The sequence below is a fragment of the Phragmites australis genome, chromosome 19 (genome assembly GCF_958298935.1).
Source record: "Phragmites australis chromosome 19, lpPhrAust1.1, whole genome shotgun sequence".
NCBI classification, from domain to species: Eukaryota; Viridiplantae; Streptophyta; class Magnoliopsida; order Poales; family Poaceae; genus Phragmites; species Phragmites australis.
In genome coordinates, this window is record NC_084939.1 from 6,301,964 (window position 1) to 6,321,112 (window position 19,149).

A 19,149-nucleotide genomic window follows, 5' to 3' on the forward strand; every position below is an offset into this window, starting at 1 on the left:
TCTACAGTTTTTTCGAAGGCTACATTCAGTCTTATTGGAAGGATAATCAAAGAAAGAAGAACAAGTCTCATAGGTGAGATGTGGAAATACTCGCTATAGTAAAAGATTGGGAACAAGCTGAAGCATGAATGCAAAACACTGTAAAGAATACTAAGCTTGAAGATTCATTCAAAATTTTATATCTAGATGTTGACGAGGACGTGTAATTTCTAATTTTTTGAGTTAGGTTGTACTCTTTTTTTCTTTACGAGAAATGTTTTTAACGAGGTAACATATCAATAAAGCTCATTTTTAGAATTAATCATACGTCCCTATTATTTTTATTTTATTTTTATTTTTATGATTTTTTAAATTTTTTGCGAAAGCCACCTGCCACCTGTATCTCATCTTGGCCTATAAATAGCCACCATCCCAAACTCCCAGTGATCCCATCGGTCATCTATATCTTTTTTTCTACTTGCTAGCCAGTAGCCACTTTCCCACTTCAATAAATCAATTCTATATTTCCATTCATGGATAAGACGCCGAGAACTCGTATGCATGGTCATTAGTATGGCAATATTTTGAAGAGATATTTAGAGAAATAAACGGAGAACATGTAAGATTTGCTAAGTATAATATATGCAGTCATGGATTATGTTCCAGGTCTACAAGTGGAATGAGACACTTGAGAAAACATATTACTTGTTGCACCAAAAATATCTAGAGTTTCTAATGAAACTATGTAATTTTTAGAGCATAGGTTGTACTCTTTTTTTATCTAGTAGAAAGGTTTTTAATGAGACAACCAATCAATAAAGCTCATTTTATCTATTTTTTATTTTTTTGAATTTTGTAGCTATTTTTTTATTCTTTCTATTTTTGAAGTGCTGCCAGGTTGACCGTGCCCGACCCTGTAGAGCCCCACCAAGCCCCGTCGTGATGCCAGGCCGATCGTGCCGCCGTGGCTGGCGTGCTGCAACTGTGCCTGGGCTGATCTGGCATGGCACGTGGGCCGACACGGTATGACCCATTAACCTTACTAGGCTTGTCGGGCTATGCCTACCTGGACCCGTACTAAGACAGCCCGATAGACCCATTTAGATAGGTCTACATGGCTTTGCTATGCAACTCTTAGGCTCTTAGCTATAGCATTGACACATTATATTGGTTTATAATCGAGAATATGTATGCCACACTATTAAGATGGATGCAATATAGAGCTATTTATTGTGTCTCAGTGCTTAAGAGTTTCTAATTAACCAAAGTGAGAGTTCGCTTTAGGAATCCGATACGGAAAGTGTGGAAGTGTTCAAATTGGGTTTCCAAGTGTTCCTATTTTGATAAAATGTGTTTGAGATCATGAATTCAGTTGGAATGTGTAACCCACTGAATAAGCTTTCCCTAGAGTTCAAAATCATCAAAATTGGACTTCAGGATCAAAAGTTATCGTCGTTTTCAGAGGGTCAAATGTGCTGAACTCGGACACTCCGGGCTGACCTGGATACCCCAGGTTGGCCGGAGTCTCCAGATTTAGCCCCAAGCTAGGTGGTTTATTAGGGTCTAAGTGTTTCACCCGAATACTCCGAGTTGACCCGGAGACTTCGGGTTTTGGTAGTTGTCTGGACCCTCTGAGTTATACTCCGGCCAGAGTTCTCGGTTACACGTTCAAGTGCCAATCCAAATACTCCGGTCGACCTAGATACTCCGAGTCAGTACAAAAAGCTATGTAATGGTTAGTTTTTAGGGGAAGGGTATAAATAACCCCACACTCTCACCTTTGTTTACTGCTGCTTGGGCACAAAAGAAAAATCTTCTAGAGAAAAAGAACTCTCTCCCACTCCATTTTAGCGTGAGATTTGAGAGAAAAGTGAGTTGGGTTGAAAGATTAGAAGATTGAGTGCAAGTGAGCTAAACTCCCATCTTGAGCACTTGAGTTCATCGGCAAGAAGTTCACGAAGCGTTTGTTACTCTTGTGGATTCAATCCCCTAGTCGGCTAGGCATCGTCAGCGAGCACCTAAGGTTGTGATGCGTCGTGGAAAGTTTGTGAATGCTTTGATTTTGCCTCCAGAAGGGAAGAAATTAAGAGTGAAAACCCAAGCTCAAGTGTGATCGAGCTTGGAGAGAAAAAGGGTTGAGAGAGACCTGGCTCAAGTGTGACCGAGCCCCTCAACAGAGACGTAGGAACCTCTAGAGGAGGTGTCCGAATTTCGGAAAACAAATCTTGTGTCTCCTGTCTTGTATACTTGTTTTTGAGTTTTTGCTTAACATTTATGCATATTGCTCGATCTACTTGCTCATGTGAAATTGATTATAGGTTCTTCGCGGATCTACTTAGAATCATTATTTGGAATACACTGCTTCATTCGATTTGAGCTAGAACGTCTTAGATGCCCTTTAATTTTAGTTTCGAGTTCATTCTCTGCTTAACCTAGATGTTCTGTATTTAACCCGGATACTGTAAATTAGATCTGAACCCGGAGTATTTGGTGAATAGTGTTTTCAGGTTTTTCAACTAGAATTTTGTTGTATATCTTTTGCTAGTTTTGAATAATCTTTGTCACTCTAGGATTGTAACTTTTATATTTATTTATGGTGATTGTGCACTAGTTGAGCTTAGCATATTTAGGATTTTTACTTGTGAAAAAACCGTTAGTTTATTTTCTACTGTAAGTTTAGATCAACGGTAAAAATGGATAAATTTTTCTAAAGTCGCCTATTCACCCTTCTTTAGACGATATTATTGTCCTTTCAACTATCGATATTTGTCGGATGGACTATTACTGCTGGTTTTTCGTAAGAATCTACAGTGATACTTTATGTAAAGTAGTGAATGAGCTATCAGTGTCGGTTATTTTCAAACCGGCGGTGAAAGGGAGGCACAAATAACCCTTTATGTAGAGTAGTAAATGGTGATTGGCTTGGGCCAAAAAGAAATTGGTGTGTATAGGATCGATCAACTGGCTTTCTAACCATTTTGCCTCCCATTTGATTACAATTTTGTCAGGCTGGTAATGATTCCTGCCTGAGATGAAAAGGCGTTGGCGTGCATGCCCATTTGTTTCGGTTTGCTCTGAGCTGTGGGGTTTCCATGTCTCGGAGGAGAGCATGAGAGCCACTACATGCACATGATGTACCTATTTTCATGCAAGGTATAGATTGTAATTAGGTGTCTGACCTCTAATTTTCTGCCCCCTGTCTTTTCGAGTGTTTTCTTCTACCGACCGTTGGAGTGGCGGGAACGGTTTGCTCAGTCGACAGTGGTAAAAACGAAATAAGTCACAAAATGGAGTGACTAATTTTTAGGATCGAGGTTCAATAATCGCAAATGCACACTTTTTTTCCAGAGAAATTTCAAGGACGACAGCTTAATTGTTCCTTGAGACCTTGACAAATCAACCCTCCATGAGACAAACACCTTTTTGGCGGCCGTAATGATTTGCCGCTGCTGCATGCAGGCTAACCGCACTTCATCCATCCACGATCCATCTCCTTGTTCGCTTGCGTGGACCCCGGCCGACACCGACAGTGGGCCCGGCCCGGTTGGCACGCCAGCACCAGCAGTCGTGCCCTGCCTACAGCTTGCTTTTCCATAGGTTTTGGGTGCTGCACGCATGTGAATACGTGTTGTGATGTGAGCAAGGGTGGATCTAGGTCATGCTAGGTTCGGCTTAGACCCAAATCACTTTTATATTTACTGTAGAAACAGTAATTTTTTTTAAATTTGATCTAAATTTAAATAGATCAGTCTAAGGCTTAGCCTAGAGCTGATTCTGCCCTAGATGTGAGAGCTATATATGGTCCTTCTTAGGGCAGCAAGATGCAGTGCAAAGGGAGGACATGATCTGGCTTTATTAGGAACAATTTGCTTCTTGTCACATCAGAAAAATGCACTTTTCACAGGTCAGAAAAATGGGACGACAGCAATGGACAAACAGCACCATGTCATGTGAGCCCGCCCGTGGCTGCCTCGGAGGGCGCAGTCGCCGCCATCGGATCGAGATCTCGTGGTCCTCCCCAGCCGCGTGTGAGTCATCATCACGCCTTGCCACGTCACTCTGCAGCAGCAGTGAGCATGCGGCAACTTTTCACTAGCGTTGCCGACTCTTGTTGTCGTAAATAGAGCATCGCCAACTCAGAAACATAGCCCGGAAAAATGTGTGCCACATAAACAATTCCACATAAAAATCAGCATAAATCATCTCATAAAAAAAGAAACAAAAAAATAGCAGAGTCCAATAAGAAACACAAGTCATACTCAAGTCTAAAAACATCGAGATAATTATGGATGGAAACGGATCCGATACAAATCGAATAGTCCACTTTTCACATTGTTATCCGTATTTTAATACAAATACAAATATAAATATAAATATCTCAAATATGAATATGAATCCGCATCCAAATACATACTAGATTTAGTTGTATGTGAATATCCTACTGTTTTAATGACAAATTATGAAATAATAAATTTATTTGATACGACCATGATGACAATTCAACCTAAGAAACTTTATTTTTAGTGGATTGATCATCTACCTTAAGGCAAAGAGCCATTTTTAATACAATACTATGACTTTATATGATATTTAATCGTTGGATGGGGATGAAAGGCCAAATTTATCGCTACAATATACGTATAGTATCAAATAGTAAAATCATAGGTAGGATATATTCATATTCATATCCATATGTTAATAAAAACGGATTTTTCGTACCATAATCACGTTAGGCCGAATACAAATATTAGATAATACGATATCTACGATTCCATTTCCTACGCCTAACCCAACTTAACCCAACTTTCAGGACTAACATTAAATAAATCCATCACATTTCAAGAACATGACATGGATGGGAATAAAAAAATTTCCAGCCGAAAGTGAGAGCTAGCTAGGGAGCACAACCAAGCACTGCAACCTGGTGGCTACACATCTAAAAAAAAAAAGAAACCTGGTGGCTATACACGTGGACAATCCTATGAGCTGTCAGCCTGTCACAACTCACAAACAACTTCAGAAAAAGGGACTAGCTTGACTTAGCTCACTGCTAATTCGGCTAGATTGACAGCAAAAGGGCACACTGTGATTCAGAAACAGTGACAGCAGATGTGATGATTTCCTGGGTACAATTGATTGCACCAGCATTGTTTTTAGGCCCACGGCAAGTACATCACTAGGTTTAATCAGCACCCTTTAGGCTGTTTTAGTAACACAGAGGGATGCAAGTTATGTACACGATCGAAAAAAAATCAATGAACTTTTTGTGTCAAAACTGAAAGACAAAAAACAGGAAACATGTTTACTGTGTTCGACTGTTGCTGATGGTACGCATGAATAGCTAAGCTGGATTCAAGCGACGGTCGCTGTTCGTTGAGGCTCCTAGGTCAGATCCTCGCTGTCGGATGGATAGCCTTTCGTGATGTTCACCTCCTCGGCTTTGGTGATGTTCACCTCATGGCGGGAAAGCTCCCACAGGAGCTGTTCGATCCCCAACTTCCTCAGCTCGTGCAAGCCTTGCTCGACTGCAAGAATATGTACATTAAGAATGGGGAAAAAGGAATTCAGGTGGGAAAATTTGTTTCTGTATCGATTTTCATGATCAATCAGCGTTGCGAGTTTGATGTGCATAGCTGAAGTTAGCGACATTACTAAAAACAGTTCAGATGACGAAAACATGATATGAAAAGGTATGTGCCTCTATACGAATGGACAGTGACTGTTCACTTTAAATCTTTTACTTTTAGAGCAACTCAGAATTCTAGTGTTACAGAAGCCAAGTTGGTCGTTTCAGGCTACCAATCACCAAGCAATGTGTACTTGAGTAGGCAAACTGACGAGAAGTATGGTAGGAAGTCCAATGTCTTTCATACAAAAAGGTGAATCAAAATTTTCAACATAATAAACAGTTAAACTACAACCAGAATAAAATTTAGTTTCAAGAAAAAGAAAAAAATTATGTCTTTCATACAAAAAGGTGCATCCTTTTGCTAATTTGTATTCCTCTGAAGTTGTGCAATGGAAGTTCAGCTTATGATTTTAGATAATGTGCATAACCGTGCTTCAGGGCGGTAGATTTTTAAAAATACGCACTGAAACATATACATCATCTATGGTTTGATCATGCAGAATCATATATTCAAAATGCTATTCTCCTTCCACTGAGAAAAGATGCATGCTAGCAGAAGTAATGCTTGAGACCAGCTAAAGAACGTGGATCAGCATTACTTCTGCTAGCATGCATCTTTTCTCAGTGGAAGGAGAATAGCAATTAGCTTAGGAGCCATGTACAAGAACATACCATCTACAGCGTCATGTGAAGTTGGTTGCTGGTCATGTCGATCAATCCACATCTGCAATCGCTCCTCAGCAATATCTTCTTCCACATTATGGGTTTTAGCCCTTCTCCAGAAATAGATGAGCCAAGCCTGGGTGGCACCAAAGTTAAGGGTCATTTGCATAGGCACATAATTGGAAGATGATAGGTAACGACTGAAGAACATAGGCAATTTGCATTTTCAGCATGTGGTACTCAATACCCTTAGATAAAGGTGATTAATTCAACTTCCTTAGTTTATAGGTCCCATAATTTCGCTCTATAAGTATTAAGAGCATGCAACGTCAATTAGATATATCAATCAATTTTGCTCTATATATAAGTACTAAGAGCATGCAACGTCAATTAGATATATCAACACCAACATACTACCAACATGGACAAGGATCATCCATGGCCCTTCTACGGTTTTGCCAACACGAAAGGAACTACATGTACATGAGATGATACGGTCATAATGAAGCAATATAAATTTAATTGGCAACTTGGCACAGAATCAACCAACAAGTCAGGCTCGGAAAAAATAGAAATTATGGTGGGTACCTGCTTGAACAGTACATCTTCCTCTTCCTCCTTGCTTAGGTCTGCAGAAACAGATTCAACATTGATCAGGAATTTCTACAGCGAACTAGTGCTGAAAGAACATCATTCTCATATAGTTATTTATATGTAGATAACAGAAAATAAATAGATAATTGTACCAAATGCTTCAGTGAAATTTTCATCACCAGATGATTTTATATCTGCATATGTGGAACACACATAAATTTGCGTTAGCTTCTCATATGTGCAAGGAAGGAATTATGGTGAATTGATGCTCAATTATATAAGAATGAATTGTCAACAATACTTTTTTGGAAAAATATTATTGATAAAATATCAATAATAAACAAGAAAAGCAAGAGAGTAAGAGACCTGGATCTGCTGGCTCAGCAACATTAGATCGACGATGTTGGGCAAGAGCAACAAGAACAGCATCCTCAACCTCCAAAATAATTAGAAGTGTCAGAAGAGTGACCACAAAAAAGACAAAGGGCAATTTTGATGTAGAAAAATCTTCTTCGGTACCAGGCTACCTTAGGTGCTGGTAACTGCTGAAGATTTATTATGCAAAATATATGTGGATAAAAGCCAAGTGAAAAGATAAGAACCTTCAGGAAAGCTAATTCTTGAAGTCCTTTATCAACAGAAAGCATGGTTTCTACGTTGCCCTCCCCTGCTGTGACAGTCAAATCATGAACAAGTTTGTCTGCATCTTCCAAATCATTACTCCCTGTTTGACAATATATTATAGAGATCAATTAAATATTTAGAACTTTGATTTTGACCAGTAAAAAGGTTGATAACTTGCCACTATGATCAGATCCATTCTTGGCTCTCTGTCCAGCAGATGTTACATACTCAAACGGAAGAGGTGCAAGCGAAGACCAGTATTCATGCTTTGACATGGATATATCTGGATAAATGCCTGCAAAATTGCAAGAATTTACTTAAAAAACAAAGCATCAACTATAAAATAAGTTAAAAATGGGGAATCCGTTCACTGCTTTCTGATGGGAGTTTAGAAACTAAGGAAACAGCACTGTTATTGTGAATCAATAATGGAAGGTACTTTAGGAAGACTGATTTCGCAAGTCTCCACATGTCACACGAAACCAGCATTCAGTTTTTTAGTAATTCGTCGTAAAAAGAAAAGTTTCCCATCTTTTGAATTACCATATTGAACAGCCAAGCCCCAATATCGAGCAAGCCAACACCTTTTCATGACAACTTCTTCCTGTACAATAGTTATGTGCTTGAAATCAGCTCTCACACAAGCAAATAGACATCTATGTTTGACTGTGTCTTTGGAACAAAAAGGAAAAGGAAATTAACCATTTCTTCTTTGCTTAAGATCATCCTGCGTGCCATTGTACGTAAGCCTTTTGTTTCGGATTCAGCTTCTTTGAGTTTCTGTACAGCAGCGCCTGCCTCTTCTCTTGCAGACTAGAACAGAAAACAACAATCCTGACCACTGACAGTTGAGCTAATAACGTTTCTTATCATAGGGCATACGCTAGCACCTTACCTGTAACTGCTGTTGAAGAGTGGTGAGTTCTTCGCTTTTGCCATTCTTGGATATAAGAGCTTTTCTTATTTCTTGCTGTTTTTATATCAGGAAAACATATGTATTAATATCATGTCTATCCGTAGCACATAGCAGTTAATGAAACTGACTAGAGTAGCATATATTCTACTAAAAATCAGATCAAACACCGTATTATCAGGTCAGTTCATACAATGAAATGAAGAAACCCTAATGCATCATTTGTCACACTTTCAGAATGGATACCAATGTTATTTAACAATTCGACAATTCCTTTTTAGAAAATCTAAATGATTTTTGTTAATGGAAATAGATAAACATGCTATATTAAACCTGTACCTCCTTTCTTACAAGCATCTCCTCCCTCCTGCATTTCCATAAGTTGGAAGTCATGGATAATGTGATAGGAAAACCAACATGCAAGAGATCCAAAATGCATACCGTTTCATAAGCTTTACTTCCATAGATAATCCATCACCAAGATTAGCAACCTGAACAGATAGCAGACAACAAAGATATGAGATGGATATCATACGTGCTCGTCATAACTAAATTATCAAATCACACTGGTCACATTACTTCTGATCCATCTTGAAGTGAAACAAAAGAAAATAATTCGCCAAATGAACTCATTAGAAAGGAAGTGTTGATTTTAGTTTAAGCTAAAACAAGATGACACTGAACCCAGATTGGATGAGCTTACATGTTTGCAGACGTCACATAAAAGCAAGAAACACTAGTTTGTTGAGCTTTGGGAGTATGATACTATAATACATTTGTGATAACAAGCAAATATACCATCTTGTTTATGCCACAATACAATAATCAATTTTAACATTACATATACTGATTGATCACTTTAAAAAGTATGTTGTCTAGCAATTCTATGATGCATGATGAGAAACACTTCAAACACAGTATTATAGACTCAAAACCCTGAAAGAAGCTACATAACTATGGATTATATGATTATATTAGAGTTTCACTGCAGGAATGAAGAAGAATCTGGGAAAATAAAATCAGTACATAGAAATCAACGATAGATAGATGGCTAAATCAAGAGATCTCACTGTAACAGTGGATAATAGTATATTTGCTTGTAAGTGACGTCTGAAACAAGATACCTGTTTCTCAAGCTCCCTTGTCCGGGCTTCAGATTGTCTAAGCTTCTCTTCTGCTAGTCCAAGCTGAATTTGAAAAACAGAGTATTATCGCAAGTTCCATAAGGGAGGAAGACACTTCTATTTTCAGTTTCTTGGAATTCATTAGAATACATGTAAGAATCATAGCACACCTTCTCCAAAAGATTTACGTTCTCATCTTTTAGCATTTCAAGCTGAAAAAGAAAAGCAGCATTAGTCAGGATTCTTCATTGGAATAGGTTACTTAAATATTATTGATGAATGCTTTCTGTCAGTTCACCAATAGTTCAAAGAGGTAACCCCTGCGTCGTCTCCGAGAGGTGACACGCGGGGCGAAACTCTGCCGTCGCCGGGAACCCCCACCACCGTGGCCTAGAGCGGCTGCTGCCGCCACTGCTGGGCGATGATGGCGGCGGCGCCAAGCGGTAGCTTGGTGCCACTGCGGTTCCCCCTGCCCACCCTCCCCTTCCTTCCTCCGCCCCCCTCTCCTTCTCCCCTCTCCCTCACTGTGAGCCTACTGGAGAGTAGATTCGGCGTGTCTTGGCCGGATCTATGATCTGTCAGGTTGGGTGCACTCGTGGGTGGCTGGTTCGGTTCCCCTCCGTCGGGTGCCTCGTCGCCGCTGCCGGGTTCCCTTCCGTCGGGCTCCAGGGCAAGGTTGCGCGCCACCGCTGCCGCGTGCCTCTACTGTTTCCTCGCGAGGTGCGTGTGGGATCCGTGCGGATGGCGGCCAGATCCACCTTGGACGCCAGGTTACTCTTCAAGGCTGCCGGGATCCGGATGGGTTGCGCGTGGGTGGCTGGTCCTGCCCTCTACCGGCGGTTTCTATGGACGCATGGTCAGTTGCCCTCGGTTGGGCCCTCACCGGCGTACGTCAGCGGCCGGTCCTACTTGCCACCTGACCATCGTTCAGTTCGGCGCCCTCGATTGGGCCCTCGCCGACGCACGCGAATGGCCGGTATGACCGACACTCGGATGTGGTTTGTGCCGGAGAAGAAATCGAAGTCGAGCTTCTCTAGCGCGGTTGGCCATGGTGCTCGTCGTGGCGCTCATCTCGGTGTTCGCCCTGTCCGAGCCTCCCAGATGTTTGGGCTCTCCCCCTTGCCGAGGTGTCTACTTCCCCCAGATCTGATATGTGGGGAGCTCAGCGGCTGGTGGTGGCCCAACAGGCGATGCGCGCGAGGCAACGACGACGTGACTCAATTGTGAGGTGGGTGGGGTTTTTAGACTCCGGGTGAAAGCCTAGGCTGGCTTCTGCCGGTGCTGATGGCGATGACACTATTGGTGCAGTTTTCCTCCTTGGAGGTATCGTCATGGTGCCTCCCTCCTACCCAAAGGATTTTCTAGGTGAAAACCTAGGTCCGGATTTCTGGACGAGCAACGACGGCGTCTTCGATGTCGCATCCTCCTTGGAGGCGTTGTCTTGGAGATCCTTCCGCGTGTTTGGTCGAGCTCACTACTCCTTGGAGGCTCGCTTTGTTCTCGGTTGGTCGGTTGTAGCGCTTCGAAGGTGCGTGCTGAGTGGAATCAGAGCTGCTGCGTCGATGGGGTCCAACGGAGGTCGGCAACGATGACATGAGGCATGACCTTTTTCTAGTTGCGTCAGTGGAGGTTGTGAGTGCCATCGTGACGACGACGAGGCAGCGGTCGAGGTCCACTATGGGAAGTGGGAGCCGCTGCGTTGAGGGTGAGTTTGGCAACAATGACCTGCGGTGGGCTTTTCTTTAGTTGTGTTTTGTATGGTGTGCAAGCCACTTATCACGTAGTTGTTAGGTTTTCGGACCTAGTTTTCCTCATAAACTGAGTCAAATCTCTTCTTCTAATATAAAATTGATAGAGCTCATACCGTCCTTTCGAAAAAAAAATCACCAATAGTCTTGCAGAAAAGCCTCTGAACAATTATAGAATGTAGAAGGTATGATCGGTAAACTTTAGGACAAACCTCTTCTGTTACTGTTGAACTGTCATGTGGGTCCCGTGACCGTGCAGATTGAGCATAAGTTGGATCTGGATATATCACCCTACAGAATATTGCAATATAAAACTTCAATCCCAACAATCCTGATGCTACTTATAGATGGACTAAATTTGTTCAGAGACGAAAGATGTTGAGAAGGTAGTCAGACTAATTTCCTGTGAGAGGAAAAGGTAGCAACACTACTATGAAATAACAGCAGAAAATTATTTTTTCTGATTAAACAGATTGAATGATTTGTACTTTCTTGGAAACCTAAAATAAGAAAGATCAGGCATACCTAATATTTTAAAAATAATAACATGGTATTCTAAATATAGTATACTCTGGGTGAGGCCTAATTCAGTTGCAACGTTATATGTCAAGAGAAAGATGTTGGGGGTGCAATGGAAAAAAAATTACAAATCAATACTTGAAAAAAAAGATGCAATAAGGAACTGAAGAAAGCATTACTAGTCCACATTTTTATAGATTCTAGCATTTTAATATCTTGTACAATGTATGAAAAAAAACATTCACTAATTTAGCAGAACAGGAACCATGAGTGCCAACTATGCACTCGGGAACCAACTTGTGCATTATTAAAGAAAGCAGCACGGGGGCAACAAATAGTTGATAGAACAGCAATGACATTATCTTTTAAGAAGAGGTGTTGGAAGTATGACACTGCAATGGCAAGACAGCCAATTATCTCAAAAAGCTTATCAACTCACCTTCTATCCCTAGGTGTCCCATTGGGCATTTCCACAGCTTGTAGAGGCCTCACACTAACGCCAACTGGTGGTGCAAAGGTTGACCTTCCTGTTGATGGTGGGCGATTTGCTGCAGCTGAGTCCACACCATTCCGACCTAACTAGGTAAACAAGGACAAAAGAAATAAGGCGAACTGAAAAACACATAATTCAAAAAAATAGGCTTGCTTCAACATCTGAGATTGGAAGTGGTTTCTTAACAATTGTTTAAGAAGGATGTTAACGGGTCAAGTAATTGTCCGGATGGAGTGTTCATTTTCCCTTCATCGTTCACCATGAAGCGTCAAAGGTTAAATTGTATCAACAGAAACATTAAATACCTGTCCCTTTTTTCGCCAAAAAAGAAGAAAAGAAAGAAACACCAAATGCAACAGCACAACGAAAAAATTGTATCAACAGGTAACATCAACAACACCATGAGATTTTTTACCAACTATAGCTCCCGTAATCAGTAATAACTGAAGACTGGAGAATGAAAAATAATGTAACTCCAAAACAATCAATTATCATCCACCGGTACTGTAATTCTGTAAACAAGTTGAGAAGGGACATGGATCACAACTTCAACAACTACATTCCCCGATGCCTCATATGCTTAGTATTGGTTGTTCTTATTGTAACAAAAGGCTTTCTTAATCTGCTGAGTATTGAACAGAGCCTACGAACAGCAAAACAATTTGAATAAATTTCTTGCGACTTATTTTTTCTTTGTTCAGACTAAATTGTTAGTTCATTCAAACGAATTACTGGAGATAACGAAGGTAAGCTATCATCTTTGACATTACTTATCGCCGGTGAATTGCTCCTGCTCCGGCCTCCGGAGACGACCGCCGCCAACGGCTTGGGCAACGCCACCGCCTCCTCCCCGCCATCCTCGCTCCCTCGGCTCCTCTGCCGCCCAACGCTCTGCACCTCGTTCTCCACGTTCCACGCCATCTCAGCAACAAATGGCTTCACGCCGGCATCTGCGACGGCATCCCGCCTCGATCGCCGGCTCGACGGCCTTGCGGAGACCGTCTCCACCTCCTGCGGCGCTTCCCCGCGCCACGTCGGGCTCGAGCTTCGCCCCCCGCAGGCCAGCAGCTGCAGCGGCGTCTCCACGTTCGCCGCCACCTCAGCAACAAATGGCTTCACGCCGTCGTCCGCGCCGCTCTCCCGCCTCGACCGCCTCGCGGCTGCGGGCTCCACCTCCTGCGGCGCTTCCGCGGGCCTCGTCGCGCTCGAGCTTCGCCCTCCGCGCGCCAGCAGCTGCAACGGAGTCACCTCTTCCTCCTCCGCCACCTCCGGTTTCCCAACGGCAGTCCTCGTGGGAGGCGTTTCGCCGCGGGCGTCCGGCCTCCGCACGCCCCGCGGGCCCACCAGCCGCACCGGCGCCTCAACCTCCTCCTCGCCGAGCACCCCAACGCGCGCACCAGCCGCTTTCTCTCGTCGAACGCCCACGTCCGCGCCGCGGCGAGAGGGGCGCGCGGCGTCCGCGTCGCCAAGGTCGTGGGGGACGCTCCCGTCGCGCCGCAGGCGCGCTGGCACTCCCTCGTCCCGTCCACCGCCCGCGCTGCCACGGCGGACCGGCGAGGCCGAGGGGCCCGGCGGCGTGGGGTTGCGGCGGTACTGCTGGAGGGAGGGGAGCGGGGCGTCGAGGATGATGCTGAACTCCCCCGCGGCGCCCGCGTGGGCGAGCATCAGCTCCTCCATCCGCGCCATCGCCTCGCGCGCCGCGGCAGCGCGTCGGGCGTTCTCCGCCGCGGCCGCGGCGGAGCTCGGCCGCCGGCCGCCGCGGGGGCCGTCCATTGGCGTTGCGGGAGGGTGGCCGCCGCCGCCGCGTTGACTATTTATTTTGACTTTTGCTTTCCTAGCTGTCTCTTTTGTGTCCGAAGAGAAGCCGCGCGGATTTGGGCGTTTCGAGGAAGGCTGGAGAGGAGGGAAAACGAAGGAAGGCGAACAAGGCGTGCATCCATTTGCACTCCAGTCCTTTTAATATTTGTAATTTGCTATCAAGGGGAATTCAGTTTTGAAATTTTCTGTATGTAAATATACAGTTCGGTGGCATTTTGGTATAAAATTCTACGAAGTTGGTGCTGAAAATTCTTGCCTACCCAACTGGAATTTGCGAGCTATTTCAAAACCTGAAGTCCATTAGAAATCATTCATTCGACTTTCCTTTGAGACCAAACACTTCTGTTGGTGAAGGGGTTATATTTTAAGTTAGTGACATGGCAAGACCATCGACCTTTTTTTCTTTGCCAACCATACCATGGCCTACTCAAGTGGTGACTTTATGCTTAGTTTTGATAGTCAAGTGGCAAAATTCAAATGGTTCCATCTCCAGAGATCACAAGGCCCACTTCAAATCATTAAGGAAATTATGCATCATTGGGAGGGTAACTATGAGGTGGATGAACAAGTTTTAGATAGAATGCATCATTGGGAGCTGGTTAAACTGTTGAAGGATTCATTTCCCTCGAAGAATGAGGTAGTTATCTGTGGGTCAGACAAGTCTCCTCCTCTATTGGTTAGCTAGGCGTTGTTTTGGTGTCATGGTGAGTCCAAGACCTCCGGATGCTCTTTGTGTGAAGGTGTGGTGCATATATGGTGTGTATCATAGATGCTTATCCCTTTTTGATCCAAATATTAGGATGACAGCCGGGTGTTGTAATTTTTTATTTTCTTTACGAAAAAGCAGAAAAGCTGCTTATTTATTCATTAGTAGGAGCAAAGAGGTTCAAGATGACCTAAAATAAAAAGAAAGGAAGGGCAAAAGAACTGTCTATCTATTCATCTATCTAACAAACAAAACTAATATAACTTTTGGTTTTTACTCCTCTTTTAAGCGAGCATAGCTCCTACTATTTGTTTGAAATAGTTTTAGTAACTAAGCCTAGAATGTGGGTGTCACTAATAGAGTAGAGGAAGCTAAGACGACTTTGCCCCTGATTCTAAACATGACAAATGAATTTTCAAGTAACCAGCACAATGCGGCCTCAAATGCAGATGATTTTGACCTATCTCCTGAAACTTGTTAGGGTACCCACAATGAGGACTTGGATGTATTGCATGCGAGCGAACGGCTCACTGGTAAGGTGTACGGGCACGACCTTGTCGGTCCGGGGTTCGATCCCGGACGTGCACCCTCATTTAAGGCTTCCAATGTAGGTCTTGGGAAGGGGACCGGCTGTAAAAAAAAAGGACTTGGACGTAAACTCGACGTGATAATTCACCAAAAATTGCAGAAAGATCAGGCACTGCCGTGCAAAAAGGGATGTTTGAATAGGTTACGACCAACTGACCAAGTAGTCATTCAACTGGCACGGTGGCACCCGAGTCCCACGTTCCCGATCCCACCTGTCAGTCAGCAGGCAGCCCAGCCGTGCACGGAACATGAAAGGTGGCTAGTGGACCCACCGTTCTTTTATTTAATTAATCTCATTTGACACGTCAAGGGGAAAGAAACGTGACGTGGACCTGGTCAAATCGAATCAAATTGCCCCGTCTGCTCGTAAAATATCTCCACGTACGCAAATTACTTTCCTAAGATAAAACCAACGACGCAAATAGCTTTCAGTTTGCTATTAGTGTTTTTTAGACGTGTTACTATGTTTGGGAATCACCATAGCCGTTTGATCGAATCTAATGATCAAAAAATGAAATGTATAAATTGTGGACCAGTAACATAAAATGGTAGACCAGATACCAATTAAAAGATCAAATCGTGGGCCGGTACCGTATTTTAGAATGGAGGTACCTCCCCAGCACCACAAAACTTCTCATTTTTTTAAGAAGAAAACGATATAGTCGGTATAGAACTGGCTCTAGGTATACTTCTCTGTGAAATTGTCGTTCTCACGAGGAACCAGGAGAGGCCATTCTGATTCTAAACGTTGGTCCTAGATCGTGGCTTTGGATTAGATGATTCTCTAAAAGCTGATTTTTAAAATTCGTGGCTATCTGAATACTGGCTTTTGGATTATAGTTTCGACTTGGATAAAATGTGTAATATATACCATACCTCTAGCGGGAACCTTAGAACATCCTACTACATCAAAACTCACGGAAGCACCTCAAGAGACGTATAATAAATCACATTTCTTATTGCTCAGGTGACTGAAATTTCAATCGAGTTCAAATTATACCGGTGAGGATTTGTGCCTCTGGCATTAAAGAGAAGTTGGCGGGTGGCAGGCCGGCCTGACGGAGGGGTGGGCATGGAGTGATGAGGCGGCGGAGATGTCACGGGTTAGGCGACGGACCGCCGGTGATGAGGTGGCGGAGCTGATGCCGAGGTGGGAGGAGCTCTTCGTTTTAAAGGTTAGCGCAATAGAGATGGTGAGCATGGATTCAATGATGTGGTCGCCATCGGAGACGGTCAGAGGTGGCATCATGAGGGAGAAGAAGGCAGCAATTCCGTTGAGAGAAAGAAAAAAGAGATGGTAATTTGACCGCTGAAATCGTTGATTGAGATTTTTTTTTCAAGCACCTGATACAGTAGGCTGATACATGGCATCTCCCATACAAAATTGAAGGGTAAAGTGAGCACATAACGGAAAGGGCTCGCTCGCTCCTGGGCCGAAGGGAACAGGCAGGGGAAGATGTCCAAGTTCCGAAGGTGGCGTGGCCCAGCAGGCTACGAGCAATGCACTGGAATCTGTTTCAGCCACTTACAGATTGCCACGAAATTTATCTTTGTTTAGCATGAAAAATCCAACTTATTATTGCTTTGAAAAATATTTATGCACACTTCCTACGTTTTAGTGCTTAAAATCTCAAATGAGATTTCAAGGCAAGGTTCTCGGTGAGAGTTTGATTCAAGGGGTTCTTCATCGCTGGCTTTTAAGAAGCTTTTGAGGGAGGCAATCTGGTCTGTTGAAGGAGACATGGCGGTGGGGCATCACCTGTCGTGGACGGTGGAGGACAGCCGGTGAGCCAGAGTGGATGAAGGAGCACGAATCAATTGGGTTAGCATAACGAGGGTGATGAACGTGAATCTAACGATGAGCAAAACGGGCATGAGCAGGAGTTAGAAGACAACTATAAGCCATTACCTATCCGATTGCTCACAACTGTCGTTTGAGATATTTTGCAAAAGCAGGTGCCTGAATAATAGCCTTTGCCATATTTATGTGGCTGATTACCAAACAACTTTTCGCTTCGTTTCGTGTTTAACCAACGCTTAGCCAGCTAACGGAAAGACATGCAAATGTGTGAGCCATAGAAGATCCCAGTAACGGTTAGGAACACCAAACACGTCCCTGATCCAGCAGCGCTGAGCATCTCGATCGATCCTTCTGACACGTTGGGTTCGAACCTTTGACCTCCGTGGCCTCGCACGGTACTGGACCGGACCGGTTGAATCGCATTAATGGGCCGCGTTGACTGCATGTATCCATGCAGATGCAGCAGCAGGGATGGATCGAGCATGCGGCCTCGGGATTCGCGGCAAGTAACTTACTTTTGCGTTCCCGACCTCGGGCCTTGCTTTTGACTTTTCTAGCTAAGTCACCCCCGTTGATTAAGCTCCAGAAAATGGATCAAATGAATCAGCAAATCAAGGCTCGATTTGGAAACGCAGCATTTGAATTCGTAGCGTTTTTGCAGGATCTGTGCTGGTTTCTATAGACGGTTCTTGGTTACAAAAATCCCTGCGAAATTCCCGCGTTGCAAGTAGGTGATGGAGCTAGATCGGCAGCACGCTCTTTCTACTGCACCTGATCGACCGAAGCTCACACGACCCATGCATTTTAGGAGTTGTGGGCAGAGGAACACGATCTTCACCGTCCATACGAATCGCGGGCACAGGAACACGAGTTCGCTATTCCTCATGTCTACTTATGTTTCTTATTCGTGCGAGACATCAATGGAAGAAACGGTTGATTTGATTTGATTTCGGCGGCGGTTGAAAGGCATGCAAGAGAAGGAGGAGAGAAAAAAACGTGAAATCACAAGATGAGCGTCCCGAATTAAAGTAGACAGGATTTGGCGAGTCATTACTGTAAAAAAAAAAAAGAGAGCAAAGGCAAGCAGTGCTTAGCAGTGAGTAAGTAGTACCTTGGGCAGAGTGAAACCGAAGTACTTGTCCTTCACCCCGCCGGCGCCGGCGGCCGCTGCGTGCAGGGGGCTCCGGCCGCCGTACCCGTACGCGCCGCCGGGCAGGGGGCTCCGGCCGCCGCCGTCGTGCCTCCCGTTGCTGGCGGGAGCGCCCGGCTCCCCCGCGTCGTACTCTTCGTACCCGTCGTCGTCGTCGTCGTCGTTGGCGCCGCCGCGGGCGCCCGGGCGCGACATGGCGTGCGCCAGCGCCGCGGCCGCGCGGGCCTTGGACCGCGCCGCCAGAGGGTGGACCGGCGACGCCGTGGTGGCGGGGCCGAGAGGGTGGGCCGGGGACGCCGGCGCGGAGTAGATCCCGGCCGGCGAGCGCCGCCGGCCGTACGTGGGGCTGCCGGCCCGGCGCCAGTCCATGTGCGGCGGCCGGTGCACGCGCGCGTCCTGGACGGCTCACTTGAGGGAAGCGCTTTCTGTGTGTGTTTGAGAGAGGTTACTTACAGGAAAGGGCTGCACTTTGAGGCTGTTTTCGTATTAATATTCGCTCAGGACTTGAGGCAAACGAAGTAGGAGTATATTTTTTTGGCAGAGGTGGCCAATTAATGACTGCTTAGATAAGTAAAGTGGTGATCACGCCCACACCGTTCCCTTTTCATTTAGGCGGTCTTATTTAGGGATGGTAAGGCCTCTCCCACTGCGAAACTGCATATCAGTTTCTTAGCTTCCTTCACGATAGTAGCATAAGCTACGCTGTTTAATGCTTTTGGTCATGATAGTAGCATAGACACTATTTTTCTCTCCAGTGTAGTTACTTTGCGATGTCTATCGGTTGGATTTTGTGCCCAGCT

General features: G+C 44.4%; 1 protein-coding gene across 3 annotated transcripts; it reads right to left on the minus strand.

Annotated features, from left to right (window-relative positions):
• Positions 1-5,065: 5,065 nt before the first annotated feature.
• LOC133900658 (coiled-coil domain-containing protein SCD2-like) lies at positions 5,066-18,765 on the minus strand. Of its 3 annotated transcripts, none has more exons than XM_062341861.1 (17): positions 18,311-18,765; positions 12,233-12,372; positions 11,487-11,565; positions 9,697-9,738; positions 9,527-9,589; positions 8,844-8,893; positions 8,742-8,769; positions 8,385-8,459; positions 8,192-8,302; positions 8,033-8,093; positions 7,668-7,784; positions 7,468-7,589; positions 7,232-7,301; positions 7,018-7,059; positions 6,860-6,900; positions 6,281-6,407; positions 5,066-5,504 (listed from the first exon to the last, which is right to left on the minus strand). In XM_062341861.1, exons 1-17 carry the CDS (start codon positions 18,716-18,718, stop codon positions 5,362-5,364), a joined length of 1,719 nt encoding a protein of 572 aa, XP_062197845.1. In that variant the 5' UTR covers positions 18,719-18,765; the 3' UTR covers positions 5,066-5,361. The 3 variants fall into 3 exon arrangements, with proteins under 3 accessions (XP_062197845.1, XP_062197843.1, XP_062197844.1); XM_062341859.1 differs by lacking the exon at positions 18,311-18,765 and adding an exon at positions 13,057-14,187 and having other exon boundaries at positions 12,233-12,368; XM_062341860.1 differs by lacking the exons at positions 9,697-9,738; positions 18,311-18,765 and adding an exon at positions 13,057-14,188 and having other exon boundaries at positions 12,233-12,368.
• Between the last annotated feature and the right edge of the window lie 384 nt (positions 18,766-19,149).

What these genes read in the sequence shown, in the direction of transcription:
- LOC133900658 (XM_062341859.1), bottom strand. Translation starts at nt 14,059, where the DNA reads ATGGACGGCCCCCGCGGCGGCCGGCGGCCGAGCTCCGCCGCGGCCGCG. An exon ending in CAAGGGAGCTTGAGAAACAG is followed by an intron (nt 8,894 to 9,526) that starts GTATCTTGTTTC and finishes CTATCTGTTCAG; the next exon opens with GTTGCTAATCTTGGTGATGG. An exon ending in CTCTTCAACAGCAGTTACAG is followed by an intron (nt 8,303 to 8,384) that starts GTAAGGTGCTAG and finishes TTTCTGTTCTAG; the next exon opens with TCTGCAAGAGAAGAGGCAGG.